This window comes from Lepidothrix coronata, unplaced genomic scaffold, assembly GCF_001604755.1.
Source record: "Lepidothrix coronata isolate B3197 unplaced genomic scaffold, Lepidothrix_coronata-1.0 Scaffold408, whole genome shotgun sequence".
NCBI classification, from domain to species: Eukaryota; Metazoa; Chordata; class Aves; order Passeriformes; family Pipridae; genus Lepidothrix; species Lepidothrix coronata.
Genome location: NW_016690588.1, coordinates 67,354 through 88,391, shown reverse-complemented (window position 1 = coordinate 88,391; position 21,038 = coordinate 67,354). Strand labels below are relative to the sequence as shown.

The 21,038-nt window shown below is 40.6% G+C and overlaps 1 protein-coding gene across 1 annotated transcript in view; it reads right to left on the bottom strand.

Annotated features, from left to right (window-relative positions):
• ANO1 (anoctamin 1) overlaps positions 1 to 21,038 on the bottom strand; it is a 79,049-nt gene that overhangs the window by 12,432 nt on the left and 45,579 nt on the right. Inside the window, exons 8-18 of the mRNA XM_017839398.1 lie at positions 19,115 to 19,180; positions 18,563 to 18,618; positions 17,018 to 17,059; positions 13,447 to 13,511; positions 12,760 to 12,894; positions 11,659 to 11,819; positions 8,284 to 8,366; positions 6,655 to 6,666; positions 5,756 to 5,827; positions 3,810 to 3,887; positions 2,520 to 2,594 (exon numbers count right to left, since the gene is read on the bottom strand). Coding sequence (XP_017694887.1) covers positions 2,520 to 2,594; positions 3,810 to 3,887; positions 5,756 to 5,827; positions 6,655 to 6,666; positions 8,284 to 8,366; positions 11,659 to 11,819; positions 12,760 to 12,894; positions 13,447 to 13,511; positions 17,018 to 17,059; positions 18,563 to 18,618; positions 19,115 to 19,180 — 845 coding nt within the window. The remainder of the gene's footprint in view (positions 1 to 2,519; positions 2,595 to 3,809; positions 3,888 to 5,755; positions 5,828 to 6,654; positions 6,667 to 8,283; positions 8,367 to 11,658; positions 11,820 to 12,759; positions 12,895 to 13,446; positions 13,512 to 17,017; positions 17,060 to 18,562; positions 18,619 to 19,114; positions 19,181 to 21,038) is intronic.

Sequence of the window (21,038 nt, the reverse complement as noted above, 5' to 3'; positions counted from 1 at the left end):
TGAGCACTAAATACTAAAGTACTATTTATTAGTAATTAATATAAATATAAATATAAATAGTAATTAAAAGTATTGGTGGGCTTGCTTTCAGCCCAGACGCCAACACCATCTTGCTTATTAGTATTTAAAAAAATGATATATCACTAATTCCTAAATACTGAACAACAAATACTCAAATATTATCTATTACTAATTAACATAAATATAAATACTAATTTAAAAGTAATAGTGGGCTTGTTTTCAAGCCTGACACCAACAGCCTCTTGCTTAGTAGAATTAAAAAAAATACTATATATCACTAATAACTAAATAGTAAAATATTATCTATTACTAATGAAAATAAATACTAGTTAAAAGTTTTGGTGGGCTTGCTTTCAGCCTTGACACCAACAGCATCTTGCTTAGCAGTATTAAAAAAACCCCCATATATTACTAATAACTAGATAGTAAAATATTATCTATTACTAATTAATATAAATATAAATACTAATTAAAAGTATTGGTGGGCTTGCTTTCAACCCTGATACCAACAGCATCTTGCTTAGTCGTATTTAAAAAAATTATATATTACTAATTGCTAAATACTGATCATTAAATTAAAAAAATATTATCTATTACTAATGAATATAAATACTAGTTAAAAGTATTGGTGGGCTTGCTTTCAACCCTGACACCAACAGCCTCTTGCTTAGTAGAATTAAAAAAAATACTATATATCACTAATAACTAAATAGTAAAATATTACCTATTACTAAGGAATATAAATACTAATTAAAAATATTAGTGGGGTTGCTTTCAGCCCTGACACCAACAGCATCTTGCTTAACAGTATTAAAAAGAATACTATATATTGCTAATAACTAAATAGTAAAATATTATCTATTATTAATGAAAATAAATACAATTAAAAGTATTAGTGGGCTTGCTTTCAGCCCTGACACCAACAGCCTCTTGCTTAGTAGTATTAAAAAAAATCCTGTATATCAGTAATAACTAAATAGTAAAATATTATCTATTATTAATGAGTATAATTACTAATTAAAAATATTATTGGGATTGCTTTCAGGCCTGACACACGCAGCACCTTGCTTATTAGTATTTTTCAAAATTATATATTACTAATTGCTAAATACTGAACAATAAATACTCAAACATTATGTATTACTAATTAATATAAATACTAATTTAAAAGTATTAGTGGGCTTGCTTTCAGCCCTGACAGCCACAGTACCCTTCTTAATAGTATTAAAAAAAATTTATATATTACTAATTGCTAAGTACTGAGCACTAAATACTAAAATATTATTTATTACTAATTAATATAAGTATCAATACTAATTAGAAGTATTGGTGGGCTTGCTTTCAGCCCTGACACCAACAGCATCTTGCTTAGGAGTATTAAAAAAATATTATATATTACTAATAACCAAATACTGAACACTAAATAGTAAAATATTATCTATCAGTAACTAATATAAATACATATTAAAATTATTAGTGGGCTTGCTTTCAGCCCTGACAGCAATAGCATATACACATGGTATTTCCTCTATTAGTATAAAAAAGCCATGTTTGAAAAAAATAGGTGTATTTCTGCTTAACTCTAACACAAGCCTTCAAATCCCTTACTCAGGCTTGTTGTGCTTTCACAATCACGAACTGAAATTAAGCCTGATTAAATCAACACAGTTCCTGGCAAAGTAAAATCTCACTCAGTTTTTCATTGTTTGAATGGAGGGATAATTTTAAAAGGTGGTTCTTATAAGGTCCTGATTCTTCGGCTGAGAATATCAGATTTGCTGCACTTCCATTCTCTAAAAATGCAAGCATTAAAAAAAACCAAAAAACAACCCCAAAACAAAATCCCTATCCCCTAAAAAAAAAACCCAAATCAATTTAGTTTAGTCTGGAGAATTCTACTTTTGGAAAGGGCTTAAGCTTTTTTTTTTTTATCTGCCTGCCAATCTGTTCCATATCTGGAGTTACTGTCATTTCTGTCAACATTTGTTTTAAACGCTTATGCTTTATCAGCAAATGGAAGAAGGCTGCTCTCATCATTATTTTACCTTTTTCTTGAATTAAGTGCTCTGTTTGCAATTCTCCTGTTAGATGGGGTAGCTCCAAACCTGACCGATGCATTAAAAATCCTCGCCAGCACGACTGCAACTGGCAACCTCATTTCTTTCAGAGAGTTTGGTAGCAAAGTGGGGCTGTTTCCTACTTCCTGACCCCTTCCTGACAGGTTTTGTCCCATCAGTGGTGGTGGGAATCTCCATTTCTGTGCCCTCATTTTCCCCTGCCCTAATTTAGGATTCTTATTTCTTTGCTGGGAAGAGACGGCAAAGTAGAAATTCAAGCCCTTGAAAAGATTTTAGATTCTGAAACAATAAAATGCTTGAAGTTTTTTCAAGTGGGAAAAAGCCACTGTGAACCACATCTCCACCTGACAAAGTTTCACTAATGTTTCCATCACTCCTATTCTACACAACGACTCAGTAACAGAAATTTCAGGTGCTTACCATGAAGATGATGCCAACAAAATTGGTTAGATAGGCTGGGAAGCGGTCCTTCCACGTCAGCTTTTCTTTATCTGTCTAAAATTTTTTTTTTTTTGAGGAGGGAAAAAAAAAAAAAAAAGGGCATGTTAAAAAAAAAAAAAAAAAAGGAGCGTGTGATTTTGCACGTGTGACAAAAACAAAGAGGGGCAAGAAAAGGCTGGCAAAAACACAACCAGTCAGAAGATGCAGACACAGTGTTTACAGCTACAATTCCACACAGGCAAATTGTTTACTCCAGATCCAGGTTCAAACTGGTCAAGGGCCTGCACTGGGAGCATAAATAAACCAGATTTTTTTTTTCTGTATACTTTTTTTGAAGGAAACATGCAAATAGGCTGTCAGAAAGCATGAAGTAAGGTCTCTCTTACTGTTAAATATTTTCTTTTGCTTCCCCTAAAAAAACTCCCCTCCTTCCTCTCTCCCTCCCCAGTTAACATTTGCAGCTTTGTAGTTGCATAACTGGCTCACTTGAAATACAGATTTAAGTACGGTATGGAGTAACTCCAAGGTGAACTTATAGAGCTGACAGGGAAGATCTTTTTTGGTGTGTGGTATGAGACTTCAAATTCCTTGGATATGAGTGATTTTTAACTATCCCCTTGGTATTCAATGGGTCACACCAACAGGAGTTAACATGCCCACGGCAGGGGGTTGGAATGAGATGGTCTTTAAGGTCCCTTCCAACCCAAACCATTCTGTGATTCTGTGTATAAAAAGTCTTTGTAGCAAACTCCCTAAATGCAGTCAACCAGCCACTGCCTGAATTTGGCCCTGAAAAATTCCTTTAGAACAGTGTTGCTCATCCAGAGTCCTTCACAAACTTTGATGCCCGGAATTGTTTGGAAACACCAGAAAAAAAACCCAAACAAACAAACAAGAAAAGGAACATCACAGGAGACGAATGCACACGTCGTAATGAACACAACATTTTTAGTCAAATTCTGTTTTCATGACATGCACGTTGTCTCGGGGAAGTGCAAGCAGCTCTCTCAACACATGGCCCATGCCCCACTGCAAAACAAAGCCAGTCCAGGATGGGAAATCTAAGATTAGCCATGCAGTGCCATTCCCAGAGCATGGAAACAGCATCCCAAAAGGTGCTGAAGAAACAGGGGGAGGAAGGGGAAGAAACCCAGAACTGAATGTGAATATTAAACAAAGGTTCAACAGCCAAAAAGAAAACCAAATTGATTCGTGTCTTCCATAATTACTCATAATTTGAGTTCCTTCATAAGTTTGAATAAAAAGAACCAATTTCACCCCAGCCATGACTGTCTTAACTCTTTGTCTCCATTTGTTTGCTGTCTCTTCTGGAAAATATCGGTGCTTCTGATGGCAGCCAAAGGAAACAAGAAAGGGTTTCGGGCAATATGGCATTACAAAGCACTGCTCAATTAATTACACACTCTCTACTGCCTCAGCTGACGCAGCACTTGAGCACAAGTGAACGCTCTTTTAGTCTGCTTAAGGCTTTGTGTTTCAGCTTTGAGTTAATAAAACACAACAACAACAACAGACAAACCCTTGCCCCAAATCCTCGGGGTACCTCAGGCAATCCTGCAAAGGATATTCCTTTTCTAATACAGGATTGTGCCCTTCTTTTATGAAGTATAAAGAATCTCCAAAACCTTTTTCCTTTAAATTTTTTTTTTAGTCGGATTTCTCTTGAAAATAACATAAGGAATTTTGGTTTAGCTTTACATATTTTTTCTTCGATAAGATTTCCAAGTTGTCTTACAACTGTTGAATTTGAACTTTAACACACCAGATCCCAATGAAAGATAACCACCAAGTCTTTCAGAAAAAAAAAAACCCTCTTTTTCTCACGTTTCCCAAATTAGCAACATCCAAATTGAACGCAGCCCAAAAATTTATAAATAGTCTGGTTAAAAAAACCCCAAAACCAAAACCCTCTTAATTGCTCAACTTTCATTCTTAGGGGGCCACCATTAATTAATCGTCTTTCACATTTAAGACCTGAATTCTTAATATACTCAAAAGTACAGCATGTTACGGGTTTTTAGCAGAATACAGTGAAATCTGTATTCAAAATTGTTTACCCAGCCTATAAGAGGGCAGCGGCCCAAATTTTTTCTCTTCTGCAAGTGATTTGAAAGGGATTTGATCTGCTGCAACAAAGGTATTGCACATGGCACTGAACCACTTAGAGCATCCTACAGATTAATGGGAACAAACCACTGGCAGCTCTGCAGCATCTTTTAAGAAGATGGTACTCAAGCATAAATTCAGTTTTAACACCAGCCCAATCTACATAGGCTGCCCCTAAAGAGTATATTGTGTAAATGTTGTTATTGCAGTTGGCATTTTCATAGGGTTGCCATAAAACCCCTGTTTAGGGAATGGCTCCACGCTACTGTGCCACTGGCAACAGATACAGGAGAGGAAATTCTGCCAACAGGCTTGGTTTATGCTGGAGTTTTTACTTCTCTTCTTAAAACCACAGCACATAAATGGCTAAATTCTTGCAGTTAAGGGGGGGGGATAACTTCTGGTAGGGTGGAAGCTGGTACATGGGGGAGAAAAGGAGCTTTTTCCAATCAATCTGCTGATAACAGGGAAAGAATTACAGCCTTCAGGGAAAGGGCAGGGAAGGTGCTCTCAGGGGTGATTAGCTGCTCTCGGGATGACTGGCAGCACCTTTCTCACAACGGTGCAAAAAGGGCAGGTTAAAAGCAAAAGTGATCGCCGCGCTGTTCAGTGGGACAAAATGGAAGCTGTGCTTTTAGAAGGCAGAAAGTTGTTCTGAAAGCTGGAATTGGGCGTGGAAATCGCTGTTAGTGCTCTTCAGTAATGTTTTTATTTGCAGAGAAAGTCTAGCACGGCAGAGGACTTCTCCTGAGAGGCTTCAGGTGCTTTTACTGCACAGACTAAGATGGTTTGTTGCAGTTTTCTCAAACCTGATTTATTAATGTGACAGGAGCACCCCTTTGATGGGGCTCAATTAGTTTCCCCAAGCCATACTCCTCAATCTAATCATTAAAAGCATTTCTAGACTTAATCAGGTGTTGTGCCCTGGCACACACCAAGTACTCTAGGATTGAAGACTCCTGGAATTAAAACACAATTGAGCAATAGTTCTATTTTTTACCTATTCCTTAGTCTTGGGTCAGTGCCTGCTGTAACAACCTTCTTTTTCAGTCTTTTCTAAGTGAAACAAATGAATATTTTTACCATACCTCTTTATGTTTGTGTTCTTTTCTCAGGGACTTTTCCAAAACTTTAGCTTCGTACTCTGCTCTTGGATGATCCTGTGAAACAAGCTACATTCAATAAAAAGCAAAATTGCTTGTTTTCTGTATCAGCTACACATGGACTGTTTGCAGGTCGATTTCCTGATAATTTCTGAGTTTTCTAACTGAATCCCAATTTACTTGATGTCATTCATGTCAACTGACTGTACTTAAAAAAATGTTAAATCCCGTATCATTCACAGTTCTACAGCAGCAACTGCAGAACAATCTGGACACCCACGTGCAGTGTTACAGAGATTAAATTTAACACATGAGATACACAGCACAACCTGCAGACAGCACAGTTCATACCAAGTGACACGATGCTTGGATTTTAATTACCTACATTTTTGATAAAAATTGAATGTCATTAACTGTAATTTCAGTGATCCTCAGCTCGTGAGGGAAACAATTTTCTGCTGTAGGTTTGCAAAACACTTGGCTTTGGGATCCCAGAGAATTGTCAGTTGGGGCGTTCCCCCTAATTCTGTCTTGGACAGCACCCACAGATTCTCCATGTGCATTGAAGGAGAAGGTGGAGGAAACAATTGGAAGTGAGAGACAGCCAGAAGATTCAGAAAGATTCACGGATTCACAATAATTAGGCATTCATAAAAGAGTCAGAATTCAAAATTATGCGTTGGATGGGAAACAGAACGGAGCTGAAAAAAGTCTGAACAAGTGGAGAGCGGGAGGGTGTAAAGGCAAAGCAACCAGTGGGAGATCTAAAGAAAATCTGATGCTCGAAAAAGAAGAAATGGAGATCAAAAGATGGCATTCATCAGTAGACATGGAATAAAAAAGGTAGGAGCGATTTTAAAAAAAAAAAAAAATGTTTTCCAAACCTTGACTGCCTCCTTCAGGAAACCAGAAAAAACCCACGAAAAACAAGAAAAAAAAAACAAATAAACAAAAATTTGATTACTGAACAGTTGCAGATCATACTGGATTTATATTTTCAAAATTACATAAGACAGACACAGGTACAGCAGATGGCAAAAATCAGTCTACTCGTGTTTTGCATTTAGTAACATTACTGTCAGTATTGTGTGAACTTCGGGCACCCCTAAAAACACCCCAAGATGAGACACTTTGGGTTTTAACATTTCACTCGAAACCCTGATTCTTCAACATGATTCCAGCTTAAGTTCCCCCCAGATCAGAGGCAGGAGGAGCCTAAATTCGGTGCTAAACACACGACCAGATTATCCAGCACTGACTACCCAAAACACAGAATAAAATATACTGTATTAGCAGCTGCTCTGTGGGGCTGTGAACTCAGACATGAAGGGGATAGACATCGGAAAGATACACTTAATCCTCTCCACTTTCATGTGTGATAACAACAAGTTGCCAAAAATAAAAGAGCACAATAGTGTCCAGGGAATAAATCCCTCTGTTAAACCCCAGTAAACAGGTATGAACCAGCACAGCACACGGCACAGAGGCTGCTGGCACAGGGCCCCTAAATATATTAAGGAAGGAGATAAACATATTAAAGGGGAGGGAGGGGATAATTCAACCAGAAAGACTTTGGGGGCGAGGGGAACGATGCCTGTGCCAGGCTCAGCGAGCTGGGCAGGGTTTGGTTTCACGTGAGCAGTATTTGTTGTGTATCTATTTAGAACATCTCGAGATATGACAAGGGAGGTCATAGTTCTTTTAATAACAACAGCAGGGCAAGGCTTGGAGGGGGGGGGGCTGGGACTGTGTTCTGCTCCAGGAAGGCGCCTCCTTTGGTTTTTTTTGCAAAGTGACAGAATTAAAAGCAAAAAGGTGGGATGCAGCTTTTCAGCTTCTCCTTTCCTCCATTGATTTTGATGACCTTTTTTCATACAAATTCAGCCCTTTTCCCCTTTATGTTTTTTAGCATATTTAGTATGACCTTGGCTGGGGATATTTTTTTTTTTTAGTCAATGAAAAAAAACCCCACCACCTCCACATTGTGTCCCTCCCAATGCCCCAAAGCCCACAGGTCTGGCAGTGCTTTCTGAGGTATTTTCCAAGTCAGGGCTTGATCCTGCATCGTTAAAGTTAACAGGAATTTCTCAGTGCTTTATTTTACAGTGCTGTAACTTTATCAGCTCCAGTACATTCATTCCTGGTTTACAGCAGTGTGTGATGAATGAGGTCCTTAGCTGTTGGCACCCTGACATCAGCCCAGCAGTGAGCTCTGAGCTGTATATTCCATGCCTACACACTAGGTGTGACCCGACTACACGCTTCAAAAAAAAAAAAATAAAATCACATTTTGTGGCTATACAATTACATTTCTGCGGCAACAAGACATACTAGTCATACCCTTGCTACAGAAAAAAACTCGAACAGCTCATGTTATAGAGATTTTCCTTTCTGCTAAACGATGGAAACACCCCAAGAACGGTTCCCCACGAGGCAAAGTCTGTCAGGTCAGGGTGAGGAGCTATTGGTAACACCACGGTGGAAGCGAAAGAGTCAGAACTGAAGGGACAAACCTCCTCCTCTTCAAACCCAGTCAGGTCCCACCTGTAGTTGAGACGCATCTGTTTTCTCTTCCAGTGTTCCATAAAGGTGGCAGCTGAAACAACAGTTTGACATATAATACCACACAGCTTCATTTTTGTTCTCTTGTATTCAAGAGTCACGTCTGTCTGGGAAATACTGATGGGTCAGGAGTCAAATGTTTTATCTAGGTAAGCTAAAAAAAAAAATAAATAAAGGGCATTTGTCGCACCCACAGCTTCGCGTAGAAAGGTGCCTGCGATTTCTAAGGGGTCTAAGAAAGTCAGGCACCCAAGCTTATTTAAATATTTGTACGTGTGATTAATGGTCTTCATCTGCATATAATTTCATCCATAAGTGCAAACAAGCCCGTGTTTTATCTGTATAAAACGTGAGTGATTTAACTAACCTTGAACCGATGGTAGGGTTATTCCCTCAAAGATGTCAAGATAAAGCATTTTTGTGTCATGTAATTACATCCATCTAAAGGTCTTAACAGTATGGTTGGCTCTAATCATCACACCCAAACCCGAACACTCACGGCTGGTGGTGGGCAGGCTGTGAGAGAGGAAGCCTTTGTGGGTTTTTATCACTAAAAACATTGCCTTTTTTTTTTTTTTGATGGAGAAGACTCACAGAAAAAAACCTCATTAAAGCAATTCTTGAGTCCCAATGAATGATCCCAGTCTATATCAGTCTATCTGCCCCTGAGACCGAGTGAGTTCTCAGAGGACATATTTAGATGCTGGGAATACACCAGAGTTGTATAATAAATAAATGATTATGAAAGAGGCAAGTCTACCAAGAAATGGTGTTCCCAGGGGAGTTTCCTGCAGTGAGTATTAACAGATGTGCTCAGAAACACTCATATCCAGAGAAAAACACAGGCAGGGAGAGGGTAAGAAAGTTGAAAAGAGAGGAAAGGACACCCTCATGACTGGAGCCAGGCTTGGGCCGTGACACTCATTCGCCTTCCAAGCGAAACTCTCACATGGAAAAGTTACAACCGAGCCTCTTCACAAGCCACAGGCTTCCTGTTAATCAGGATGGCCGTGGCTGTGCCTTAAGAGGGTCTGTGTCATGGCCCTGGAACTGCCTCCCCTCTCCCAGCAGTTCTCACGCCGGGATCTGCAAGCTCCCGCGTGCAGCCAGGAACACGGAAAACGAACGGGATGTCGTTCCCTCGTGCTACTAGAAACCCTTCTGTGGCACTGGCTTACAACAGGGCAAGATGAAAAGACTGTCTGAAACACGGCCAGCTCGTTTCAGAAGCCCTCAGTGAAGGTGCCAGGGAGTGATGCAGCACTGCTCTGCCAGGAGCACCTGCATTTTCATATTTCATCTGCGCTCGTTAAGCATACGCGGAGCTTAAAAATTCCCAAAGGTTGCTGTCCAGACGATCTTATCTGGATTCTCTGACATTTTTAATGCCATTTAATACCAAACAGCACTGGGCTAGAGTCCATGTTTAACGCTGAACTTCTGACCAGGGCTCATTTTGGTTCTATAGCCAGTTTAAGGTTTGTGGGAGCAGAGTTTGCCAGGGTGTTAAAACACCACCACGATACAAAGAAAGCCTGGCCTAATGTTTGCTCACCTTAATACCCCTAAACTTGGGCTTATCTTCTTGCTGTGCTAAGGGTGCCCTGTGTCCTGAGCAGGTTATTTGGGTCTCCTCTGCCTCAGCTCTTCAACTGTACATGAATTCAATAATATAAGTTCAGAACTACATGGAAAGAGTTCTTATTTTCCCAACTGAAAAAGATCTCTCTGCAACAACATTTGTTTTAAGTGGTATTGCACCACGATGTAATTTTAGGTTGATTCCAAAGAACTTGAGGAGCTTCACATCCCACTTCAAAACTCTCTCAGATTTTGTACAGAGCCCAGAATTTGGCTTCTGCCAGTCTTCTTTACTTTGTCCAAGACTGTAAAAAAATGGATGAAGAGACCCATGTTTGCTATGGAAAGGGAGACAAACTGCTACTTTTTGGACAACAGGGCCAAAGATCCACGTGGGGTTCACAATAATGGTAAATAAGGGAGACAGAAGTTGATACTTGACTCTCTGCATGAGAGAATTGGACTGTTTAAAATCTGACACTGCATCTTGCTTTGGGGTACATCACATTTCTCCCTAAATGCTGCGTGGCCAGATGATGATCTGTGAGACAGCAATCCCTCCTCTCTGCTGCAAAGCTGGTTGAGCTCAACCTCCCCCCACCACTTCCCAGCCTTCCCTCCAAACCTGCACCCCACTGTTGCCAAAATCCCTCTGTCCTAGCCCTTCTCCTTAAGGTACTTGATAATGAGCTCCTAGCATTGCATCATCTAAAACATTATCATCTCAAACAGAGACCTTGGCCAAAAAGACACTGCTTTAAACTGAATTATGCCGAATTTTACTTAAATCTGTTCAGGTGTATGGTAATGTAAAAGCAGCTCCCAGAACAAACAAAAACTCAGGGTATATTATTAAGATGAAATACAATCCAAACCAGGTTATGTTAATTCACAAGGTGTGCAGGAAGACAAACATCATCTTGTGCTGCTCTCACTGATGCTGGGAGTACGTGGCCACCAAAACTCCTCTCCCCCAGTGCCCATGCCGGGGGATGGGGTCCCCACCCCTCCTCCAGCAGGGATGAGAAGAGCCCTCCATCACCATTCCTGAGGACCCTCTCACAAAGGTCTCATGAGAGGGTTAATACCTTTACCCAAGTTCCAGAGACAAGCCGGGAAAGGTTAAGTGATGTGCTCAAAGCACCAGGGCAGCCAGCAGCAGGAAAAATACCTCCAAAGCCACTGTTCCCACTTCAGGGTCTGCCTGCTGATAAACTTAATTGCATCTCAGAGCACGCTCGGGAATCAATGTTGCTTTGTCCTGAAGATGCTAAAGGCCATTACACTTCCCCCCCCAGAGCCCTCCCCTCAACCCCAGAGTACATTAATACATTTCTTCTGTAATGTTCTAAAGTGGAAGCTGGCTCTGCAAAGACTTTTTTTTTTTTTTTTTTTTTTTTTTTTTTTTTTTTTTTTTTTTTTTTTTTTTTTTTTTTTTTTTTTTTTTTGGCAAGCTGTGCAATCCCGTTAATGAAATTTTGACAGACCACGCAGCAGCTTTATGACAGATGCTTAACAATTTCATTTGATATTCAGCTTGAGCAACTTTTTGAATTTTAGCCTCCAGTCCAGAATATAAATTTGGGCGTGGCAGATTCACGGGAAAGAAAAAAAAAAAAGGAAGGAAAAAAAGAGACGTTCTTTACATCATTAACTGCCTGAGTATAAATACACTGCTTTATCTCTTCTTTTCCTTCCTGTTGTAAGTAATTAAAAACTTAACATGAAGGCACAGATCTTCTCACCCCAGAGAGCCATGAAGACTGAGAAGAAGACAGTTGCAGGGTTATCAAACAGATGACTCGCACGGGCAGTCGCACAAGCAGAGCTCATCTTCCAGTAGCTGCACGTTCTGTCACACAGGGGGCACATGGTGATGTTGTTCCTCTGGTCACACATTTCCATACTGCAACAAAGCAACGAGAGGTGGGAAAAGCATGGTCAGTGGGGCTCCCTCTTCACGCTCTGATGGTCTTTTGGACCATCAGAGACCACTCAGAGAACTCAGAGCAGTCCTGTCTGTAACCTCCACCATAGCAGGGGCTGAAATCCTCATGGCTGCTGATCCCTTTCTCCTATAGGATCTTACAGAATAAAATAAAACTGAAGTATTCTTGTTTTGAAATTCTAACTACAGTGATAGATAAGGTACAAGTATCAAGAGACTGGAGTTCAACCAATTTATCTTCTCTGTGCTCCATCTGTGTAATAGCAACAGTGACCCTCCCTTTGACTTTCTTTAACTGTTGGAAGCAGTACAAAGCAGTCTTAATGAATTAAAAAAAAAAAAATCTATTTTTCTGTATCCATTATCTGCTTTGTTATTCAGGGCTCATGGTTGTTGTACAAACCATGTAATTTGCATCTCCAGCTTGATGATGCATGAAGGGCAAATAATGCAAAATCAGAGGGCTTTAAAAACATCATAATGCAAAACTTACTAAAGGATTAAAAATAGGAGGACATCAAGACTTTGTTAATCTGATCACAGTTGCTTATTTGAGCGATGTACATGCTCGATGCTTCTCTAAGTCACACAATGTCCTCCCTCAGCATTTTGTGCTGGGAAGCACCAAACCCCATCATTAGCAGTATTTTGTTGGTTTGTTTTAACATAATGGTCTCAGTTAGGAAAAAAAACCCCAACTACCTGAGCAACTGGCCAAGAATTATTTGTAGCACATCAGTGCAAACTCCACGTGTAAAATCAACAATAAATGCTAACGAGATTAAAATGGGCTCTTTTGTGCCCTTGGTAGGGGGCATTTCTAAACATTTCTAAAGGAAGATAACTCTGAGTTTCCAGTGCCCTCCAGCAACAGAATCTATTTATTTATTTGTTTTACCTGGGTATGTTCTCATCCACAGTGGCACAGCCATAGAGGAAAACGATAATCCCGACAATGGAAGCTGGAATGAGCATTTGTGTATAAACTCCCAGCCAGGCAAAATATAGCCCAATCTTCTCTCCAAAGTATTTTCTGAAATAAATTTTTAAAAAAAGAAATGAGAGAGAGAGAGAGAGAGAGAAAAATGTTTCCTATTTCTTAAAATAAAACGTGGCTAAAATTATGAATCACAGATGGATTAAGCATGGAGAAAGTAAGATCTGATGACCTGTGGGAATTTTTTTCTTCTCAGAGGACTCTCTTTCTCATGATGCTTGGAGTTCATCCAGAGATACAGGCACCATGAAAACAAGCCAGCCCAACTAGTCATTTTTCCCCCCCCACATTTTTGCTCTGCAAATTGGTATCTTTAGATCTTCTGTGAGCGAATCCTCTTAAAAAAAGCACCTTGTTTTCTTCAGATAGTCTCATAATGAGCAAACAGAATTGATTCAAAATTAGAAAGCTTCCACTCTAGGTGGGATGCACGTTCTAAATTCACACAAAAACTCCTTTTCTCCCAGTTTCCCATTCTCCAGAATCCCCTGGGGTGGCACTGAGGGCACGGACACCCCCATCAGCACCTCTCTGCACAGCTTCACCTCTGCCCCGTGGAAACACGACGTTTAAGGGCTCAACTCTCACCTCACCAGGTCGATTGGCTGGTATTTATAAAACACCCCGTAGCTCGCCCACTCCTCACACAGGAGCTGCAAAACAGAAAGGAGAGGTGAGAGCTGAAGGAGCAGCGTGTTCTCCTTCGGCCCCAGCAAACTGCAGAGCTCACACTGGGGGTGTGTGTGTCTGGTCTCACCCCGTTGTAGTTTCAACTCACAACGTGCCAATGCACTCAGTCTGCATTAAGTATTAAAAAAATAAATGTGCTGATTTGGCATGCTCTAACACAGTGATGAATTCTAGCACATTAAAAGGCTCTTCAGCAACTGGACTGATGGATAACCACAGCAGAGACAGGGAGAGCAGTCCTGGGTTTATGCTCCGTGGCAGAATGGATGTCAAAGATGAATATGCTTTGAGCTTTTAGAAGACAGAAAAAAAAAAATTAGGATAAACTGGTTTGGTTTTGCTATACAAACTATGTAATCCAGCATCCATCAAGAGGTGCTGGGCAGAGGTGCCTCAAAGGCTGCATTTAGGATGTTTTTCAGCTTTAAGCCACAAGAACCCAACGATTTCCACTCTTCCTTTTGGTTAGGATATGGCCCAAGGAAAACAATGATCCCCATTACTGATTTAAAAAAATCGAATCCCTCGCAAAAATAGGTTCCTTTGAGGCCTTCAACTTATCCTTTATTTTGTAAAATATGTAAATAGTTCTTCTCAGACCTGATTATTTTATTTATTCTGTTCAGCTAACGGAGTGAACAAGAAATCCAAAAAATACTGAAGAAGATGAACTGGGCTCTCTGGCCACCCAGCACCTCCTCTGTGGGGGAAGAACAGCTTTATATCTGCTTGTGAGGTCAGATCTCCCTTTACTGCTTCTCTCCCTGCTTCATCCCAGCGACATAAACTTGGTAAATGCTCCTGGAGCAAGGATTGATATTTCAAGGAGACCCTTGGACGGTCACTTCTGTTTTTATTAATTCAACAACACAATCGCTTCCCCCCTTCCCCCCAAATGTAAGAGCATAAACTGATTATTGCTGAGGTATTTATTTTCATTGAATGTGGGGTAATGAAACAAAAAGAAGATGCCAGAGCTTGGTTACACAACCCTCCACGGGTGGGGTGAGGGCTGCACACCCAGTGCAGCTTTGCAAGAAACTCAAAGGGGAACCGAGACCTAAACCGGGATCGTCAGAGGGAGGGCAACATGACGAATTTTGTTCACAGCAAACAGCCCAAACAGGATGTTATTCCCTAAATATACAGGCTATTTTATCATGAGAACCTTGACAGATATCAAACTCCTCCATCTCCCCGGGGAAATGAAGGGCAGACCAGAGCCTGACCGCTGCCCGTGCCCGTTCCTCCCGCTCACACTTTTATCACGGAGAAGTCACGCAGCCAGCAACTGTTTCTAGAGCAGTTTTGGAATTCTCCTGCCAAACAAACCACTAACACAGACTTTCCAAGCTCAGCTGCTGTACTTCTCAGGCAAATGGTTCGAGTCATTAAAAGAAGAAAAAAAAAAAAAAAAAAAAAAAAGCAACTCCTTAACTTTTACAGAAACCTGACGTCAAAAATGTGAAGTGGACTGTGGGTTTTCCCCTCAGCAACACAAAATCATTAATCTTTATTAATTTCCTTACAACAGTAAAGGCAGAAACTGACTCCTAACAGCAGGCCTTTACTAAACAGCAACATGCTTGTATATTTTGTTTTTATTCTGCTTTAGGTTTCTTTTAACCACATTTTCCATAAGTTTAAGGCCCGTTGCCTATGTCTGGGAAGCAACGATTTGGGGCACCTTGACATCCATGTGCACTCTGTTTTAATTTCTTTTTTACAACTAAGTCTGTGCTGTAAATTGGATTCCTTTTCTGTGATCTAAGCTTGTCAGGCATATCAGGAAAATACTCAGCTAAAGGGATTTTGCATCAGTGCCATGTTTTAGTTTTGTGCAACTCGAAACCAAATTTGTGTCTAAAGTACAAATGAATTATCTCATTTATCCTGACATTTATCAGCCTGATATTCAAAGCACAGCTTCAAAGACGTGATTAGAGGAGATCAGCACACTAGACCTAAATATTTACTTCATTTCTATGCTTCAAATCTTTAATTTTCTTGTTAAAAAAAGGCACAGACCTAGCTTAGCACTGGATTAGATTAAAGAAAGCTTCGAGAAACCAGAAGAAACACGCCAAAAGACACCAAAAGATTATTTGAGGGAACTTAAAGTCAAAAGCCAAGGTAAACATTTCCAAACACACAACGAACTTGTGAAATGAGTGAATTTGTGAGGTTTGAAATGCTAGCAGTGAAGAAGATAATCCAGACACTTCCATAAAATATGGACTTTAATCCTATTTTTGGTTGGGTGTTGTGTTGCTTAAAGATGAAATGACAGGTATGTGGTATTTTTAACACAAATCAATAGAGGGAGGGGGACAACATCCACTGTCCTTTGACGAGCCATTTGCACCTTAAAGGCCCAGCAGACTGTTAATTTTGGGTACCTGTTTTTATATGTCCAACCTGAAAGTCTTTGGATCTCCTTTTCCTACGAGAAATGCACGTCCAGAGCATTTCTTTGGAGACAAAACCACGAAACAAACCGGAAAGGCAAAGTTTCAGGTCTAAAAGCCACCACATGACACCCAAATTTAGCAGCTCCTCCTGAGAGAACTGGTTGTAACCTCTCTACTTCAGGTTTTGTCTGACACACAGAAACAAAAGCCAGACTTCTTTAGGGAAGCGTGATGGGGAGGGTGGAGTAACTGCACTTTGAATTTAAGAAATCAACATTTCCACAAAGGGCGAAAATTTGTTTGGTTTTTTTGTTGTTTTTCTTATGAAAAGTATTTCCTTAGAATAATTCCCACTTGTTTTACTGCAATAAACTCATGTCTTTCACTACACAGACAATAAAACCACAATTTAAACCACGGACTGAAAGGAAACGCTGTGCATCCACAGGGCAGTTTCTGCCCGAAGAGCCCACATTAAAGCTTTGCTGGGGACCTCTTATTCCTGATAAATATTCCATATTTATCTTTCCCAGTCACTTTCACGCTTGTGTTTTCAGGTGCTTCCCCCCCCACCACCAGTTCTGATCCTCACACTGCAGATCAGCAGCAAATTAATTCAGCAGAGTTTGCAGTGCTGAGACCGGAGCTCGCCATGGAATGAAGCAGGATTTGTATCTGACACAGATACCAGAATATGACTGAGCATATTCTCATCAGAGCTGGCCTGAAATCATCTGAACTTTAGGAGGAGTCACACAGAAATGCTGTCAATGTTCTTACTAACGTGGCATGAACCGTATCATTACCGAGCTGGGTATTTTATACGTATTCCTTATTTAGACATACCATATATACTGCTTATTTATACATGTTGTACTGCATTCCACATTTTGGGCAAATTTAAAAGCTGGGAAGTACTTCTGTACTTCTACTGCTTGGCATTTAGTGCCTTTTTGCAGTATTTTCTGTGGAATCTTGGCAAACATCCAGATTGCAACAGGTGACTCTTCAGGCTGGGACTCTCGTGAATATGTTAAACCCCCTCTGTATCAACTTACTTTTCTGTCATTGGGTTCCACGTTTTCACCTTCATAGTCACCCTTTAAAAAAAGAGAAAATCTGCGTCATTCAGTGAGTTGTGCCCAGGACTGCTCTGTATTTGCATTCCCCTGTATCCCACTCACTTAATGCATCAAAACCAGAAAAAGCAAGCTGTAAAATAATGCTGTATTTTAGGAGTCCATTTGTCATGGCACACTTCGTCCTCTGTCATCAGGCACATTAAGAAAGAGTAATAGTGTCTGTCACTGGGGGAAAAGGAATGAATAAGTGATAAAGGTGGCCTAAAAATGTCAGGGGAAAGGATGTGGTATTGCCATGGTATTTGGGGTTCAGCTCAGTCCACTTGAAAGAGAAGAAACCAGCTGAGAGAGCTGATCCCTATCCAGATCCAAACACTCAGGGCTGATTAGATTTGAGGTTTTAATTTGGAGCTATTTTTAAATAAGATGAAGGAGTAAACTAAGGCAATAAATAACTTACATACAAGACTATCAGTAGCTGTCTAAAGACGTGAGGCAAGAACATGCAGAGAAGTTTATTCAGCCTTTCTTGATTTCTACACGATACAGCTGCAGTTTGAGAGTCCTGACATTCATGATAAACATCAGGCAGATAAAGAGGCTGTTCTGTTCCTGGTTACTCCAAGACAAAATTCTCCCAGTCCCATGTGAAACCAGTGTGAGTGTGGGGAGCAGAAAACTGGGGAGACACATTTCATCCTCACATCCCAGGCCGGAAAACCGGCACCAGGCTCGACAGCCCTCGGATGCTCACACAGAGAGTGACTGCCACAGCCCCTTGACATCTGTTGAGCTTTTCTGAGTGTGTGTTTGTCACTTCTAGCTGCCCCTCGAACTTCTAAGTAAAAATGCCATCAGCATCCAGCTGTGTGCCCCTCTGGCGGGACGGGGACCCGCAGCCCGGGTATGAGTGTCACCAAAATTCCTCAGCCCTCAATAACCCTCTTCACAAGCACCACAGTTGAACACACTCTTGACATCTCAGTGAACTGCCCAAAAGCAGGTTTCATCAGTTAGATGGTCTGCAGTCACACCCAGTCCCAGGAAATATGTTACTTCAGAAAATGCTGATGGTTTTTGCTCCAGTGGCAACCGATGGCACAGACACACAGCTCCTGACACCTCCATGCAGCCAGAGGGGATTCAGGGAGGCAACGAGGGAACCAGCCCTTGGTTCCCCAGGAATAAATATGTTTCCCAGCACTGATGCCAGGGATCTCCTGAGCAGAAGGTCAGAAAATAACAGAAGCATTTAATTTGCTAAACTCCCCGAAACAATTCTAACGTTACGTTCCAGCATCACTTAAGATCACCAAATGTAGGACAGAGGTGGGGGAATCCATTAAAACCGAGCAGAGCAATGGAAACAACCTGCAGGAATTCCTGCAGTCGTGGTACAAGCGAGCAGGAAGTCAGGAACCAAAACACTTTTGTCTGGGATGATGCCATTAACACGTAACACACGAGGGTTTTTTTGGTGACAGGCAGCAGACATGTAAAATGTATTACAAGATCACTTACATCATGCAGAGGATATGCAGCACTGTAAACTCCATTGGCAAGCAGACTGGTGATCCCTTCAAAAATAAAGATATAATAGTTATTTATAATTTCAAGGCTAGACAGTCTCACTTTATCATCCTTCCTGGAGATTTCCCTCAAAATAACAGTCATTTGATCGGATAATGATTTTTCTGCCACCTCATTCCTTTCCATGTAGTTTCATTTTTAATCATATAGGTTATTATACACGACTCATTTTATGAAATGGAAAACTGCAGAGAGCAAGAGGAAGTCATATATATTTGAGAATCAAGAAGTAGAAGCCAATGACTTGAAATTAGTCATTAAAATAAATTACATTTTCTGAAAAGCCAGTTTGATTTAAGGGCAAGCCTGAAGATTTGAAAGTGTAGCAGAAGGCTGGATCACAAGGAGGATATGGCTGGAATTGATGGCACATGGAAACACACATCCACACACATCACCCACACAGAGTTTTGAATTGAGATTTCAGATTGATCAGAGAAATTGGAGGGAAAGCCTTTGCGAAGACCTTGGCGTAATACTTACCATATTTACCACATTTTCGTCTTTTATTTAAAAGGGTAGTTTCCTTCTTTCTTCCCTCTCCTTTCCCTGTTTACACATCCGTTTATTAGTGAACATGCATGAGGCTGAAAGCAATTAATGCTTCATCTATAAATTTACTTGGCACAAGGAGCTGTGAGGCGTCCTGCCTTCCCAGGGCTGGGATCCCCCTCATCCATAAGAGGATGGGTGGGGCAGGAGGAATTAAAACGTGTAAGTCTGGAGGAGCACAACACTGCAGCTCCCTGCACCATTCCCAAAGGTTGGGAACCTGGACTTTGAAGGGTTGAAGCTCATTACTTCTCTAATTCTCTGCTGACATTAACACAGGAACTTCCGATCATGGGGCATTAACCACGTCTGGAGGTGTCGTGTCATCCGTCTGGGGAGTCAGCGAACCAGTTCTGGGTGCTGAATCAGGGCTAAGGCAAGCACTTGCCTTTGTGCAAGGCAAGGGTGATTAATGCCAACTGGGGGAAAAAAAAAATATCTGGCCACTGGCACTGGGGAGAATTCAAAAGGATTTAAAAAAAAAAGAAAAGAAAAATGATGTGCTACAGTGTGCTCCGTGTCACCCATCAGTTCATTGCTAAGAAAGGAGTGTGGGACTGGACATGAAAGAACAGCAGCTATGAACCAGGAACCACTATGAGCCACTATGAACTATGAACCACTGTAGGTTCACAGAGTCCTTTCTGATTGCTCTTGAAAGGGGAATTTTTCAAGTTCATTAACATTTTCGAGATACTAATCACCTGCTGGAGGAACAGCTCCAGGAGTGCTCAGTATCTTGCGGTATCATTAATTTTCAAAGCCCTATTTAAGATTATACAGGTCTATGAATTGTCTGCAAATGTTCTGGCAGAAACAACTGGTGAGCAGATAAATTATTTTTCTAGGGCCGTGTGACTGAAAAAGGAGCTACATAATCCCCCCCTCTACATTCAACAATGAAGACAGAGCCACATTTTCACAAATTTTCAAAATAAATAACAAAGACTGCAGTGTTCCCTGGGCAGCTGCCTTTTTTCCTGCTGGGCAGCAACGTTGCAGCATTATCTGTGTTTGCTCAAATCTGTTTGCTGGGTTGTAACCCAGCATTCCAGCACTGGAACACAAAGGATGTGGTTGAGTTATGCTGAGTGCCCACGGCTGGGCTGGCCTGGCCTAAGGATGTTTTTATTAGGTATATTGTGTGGCCTTGCCAGTCTTAGGCAGAAGAAACGATCCAGGAATCCTAACACTCTACCATCCTTCAGCCTCTGCCTTATTCAACTAATCTTTAATGTGTTTCCCACTTCTGGACCAAAAAAAAAAAAAAAACCAAAAAAACACAAAAAAAAAAAAAAAAAAAAACAATCAAGTGAGAAACCAACTCCAAGGCAAGAATTCAAACTGAGCTGTGTGACCTTCCCCTTTCAAGAGTGCAACGACGTAATTTCCAGTGAAAATGATCCAGCACCAGACTTGAAAAGGGTCCTGAAAGTCACAGATTAATTTGGATTTCCCAGGCTACAGAGAACAGCACTTCTGTTAATACTGGCTGAACACCAAAATTTAGTGTATATAAGGAGTCAACAATTGTACATTGTATGTTGTTACTTCAACACAAAAGCCAAAGCATGGAAATGACTTCTGGCATGGTTATTCTTCTATTATTTGCTGTCTTTCTAAGCAGCTGATGGGTCAATATTGAACAGAACTACCTGTAATTCAAGTTCTCATTGTTTTATTTAACTGCTTGTAAGCAAATAAACGCTATAAGAGATTTCAACAGTTATCAAACATTTTCTCCCATGTTCATGCACTTTGCTCATAGAAATTTGTTTGGGAATTCACCCTTCTAGCTTATTTATTTTGATTTGCCATTAACTATTTGTTAACTTTGATCCCATGGTCAAGTACG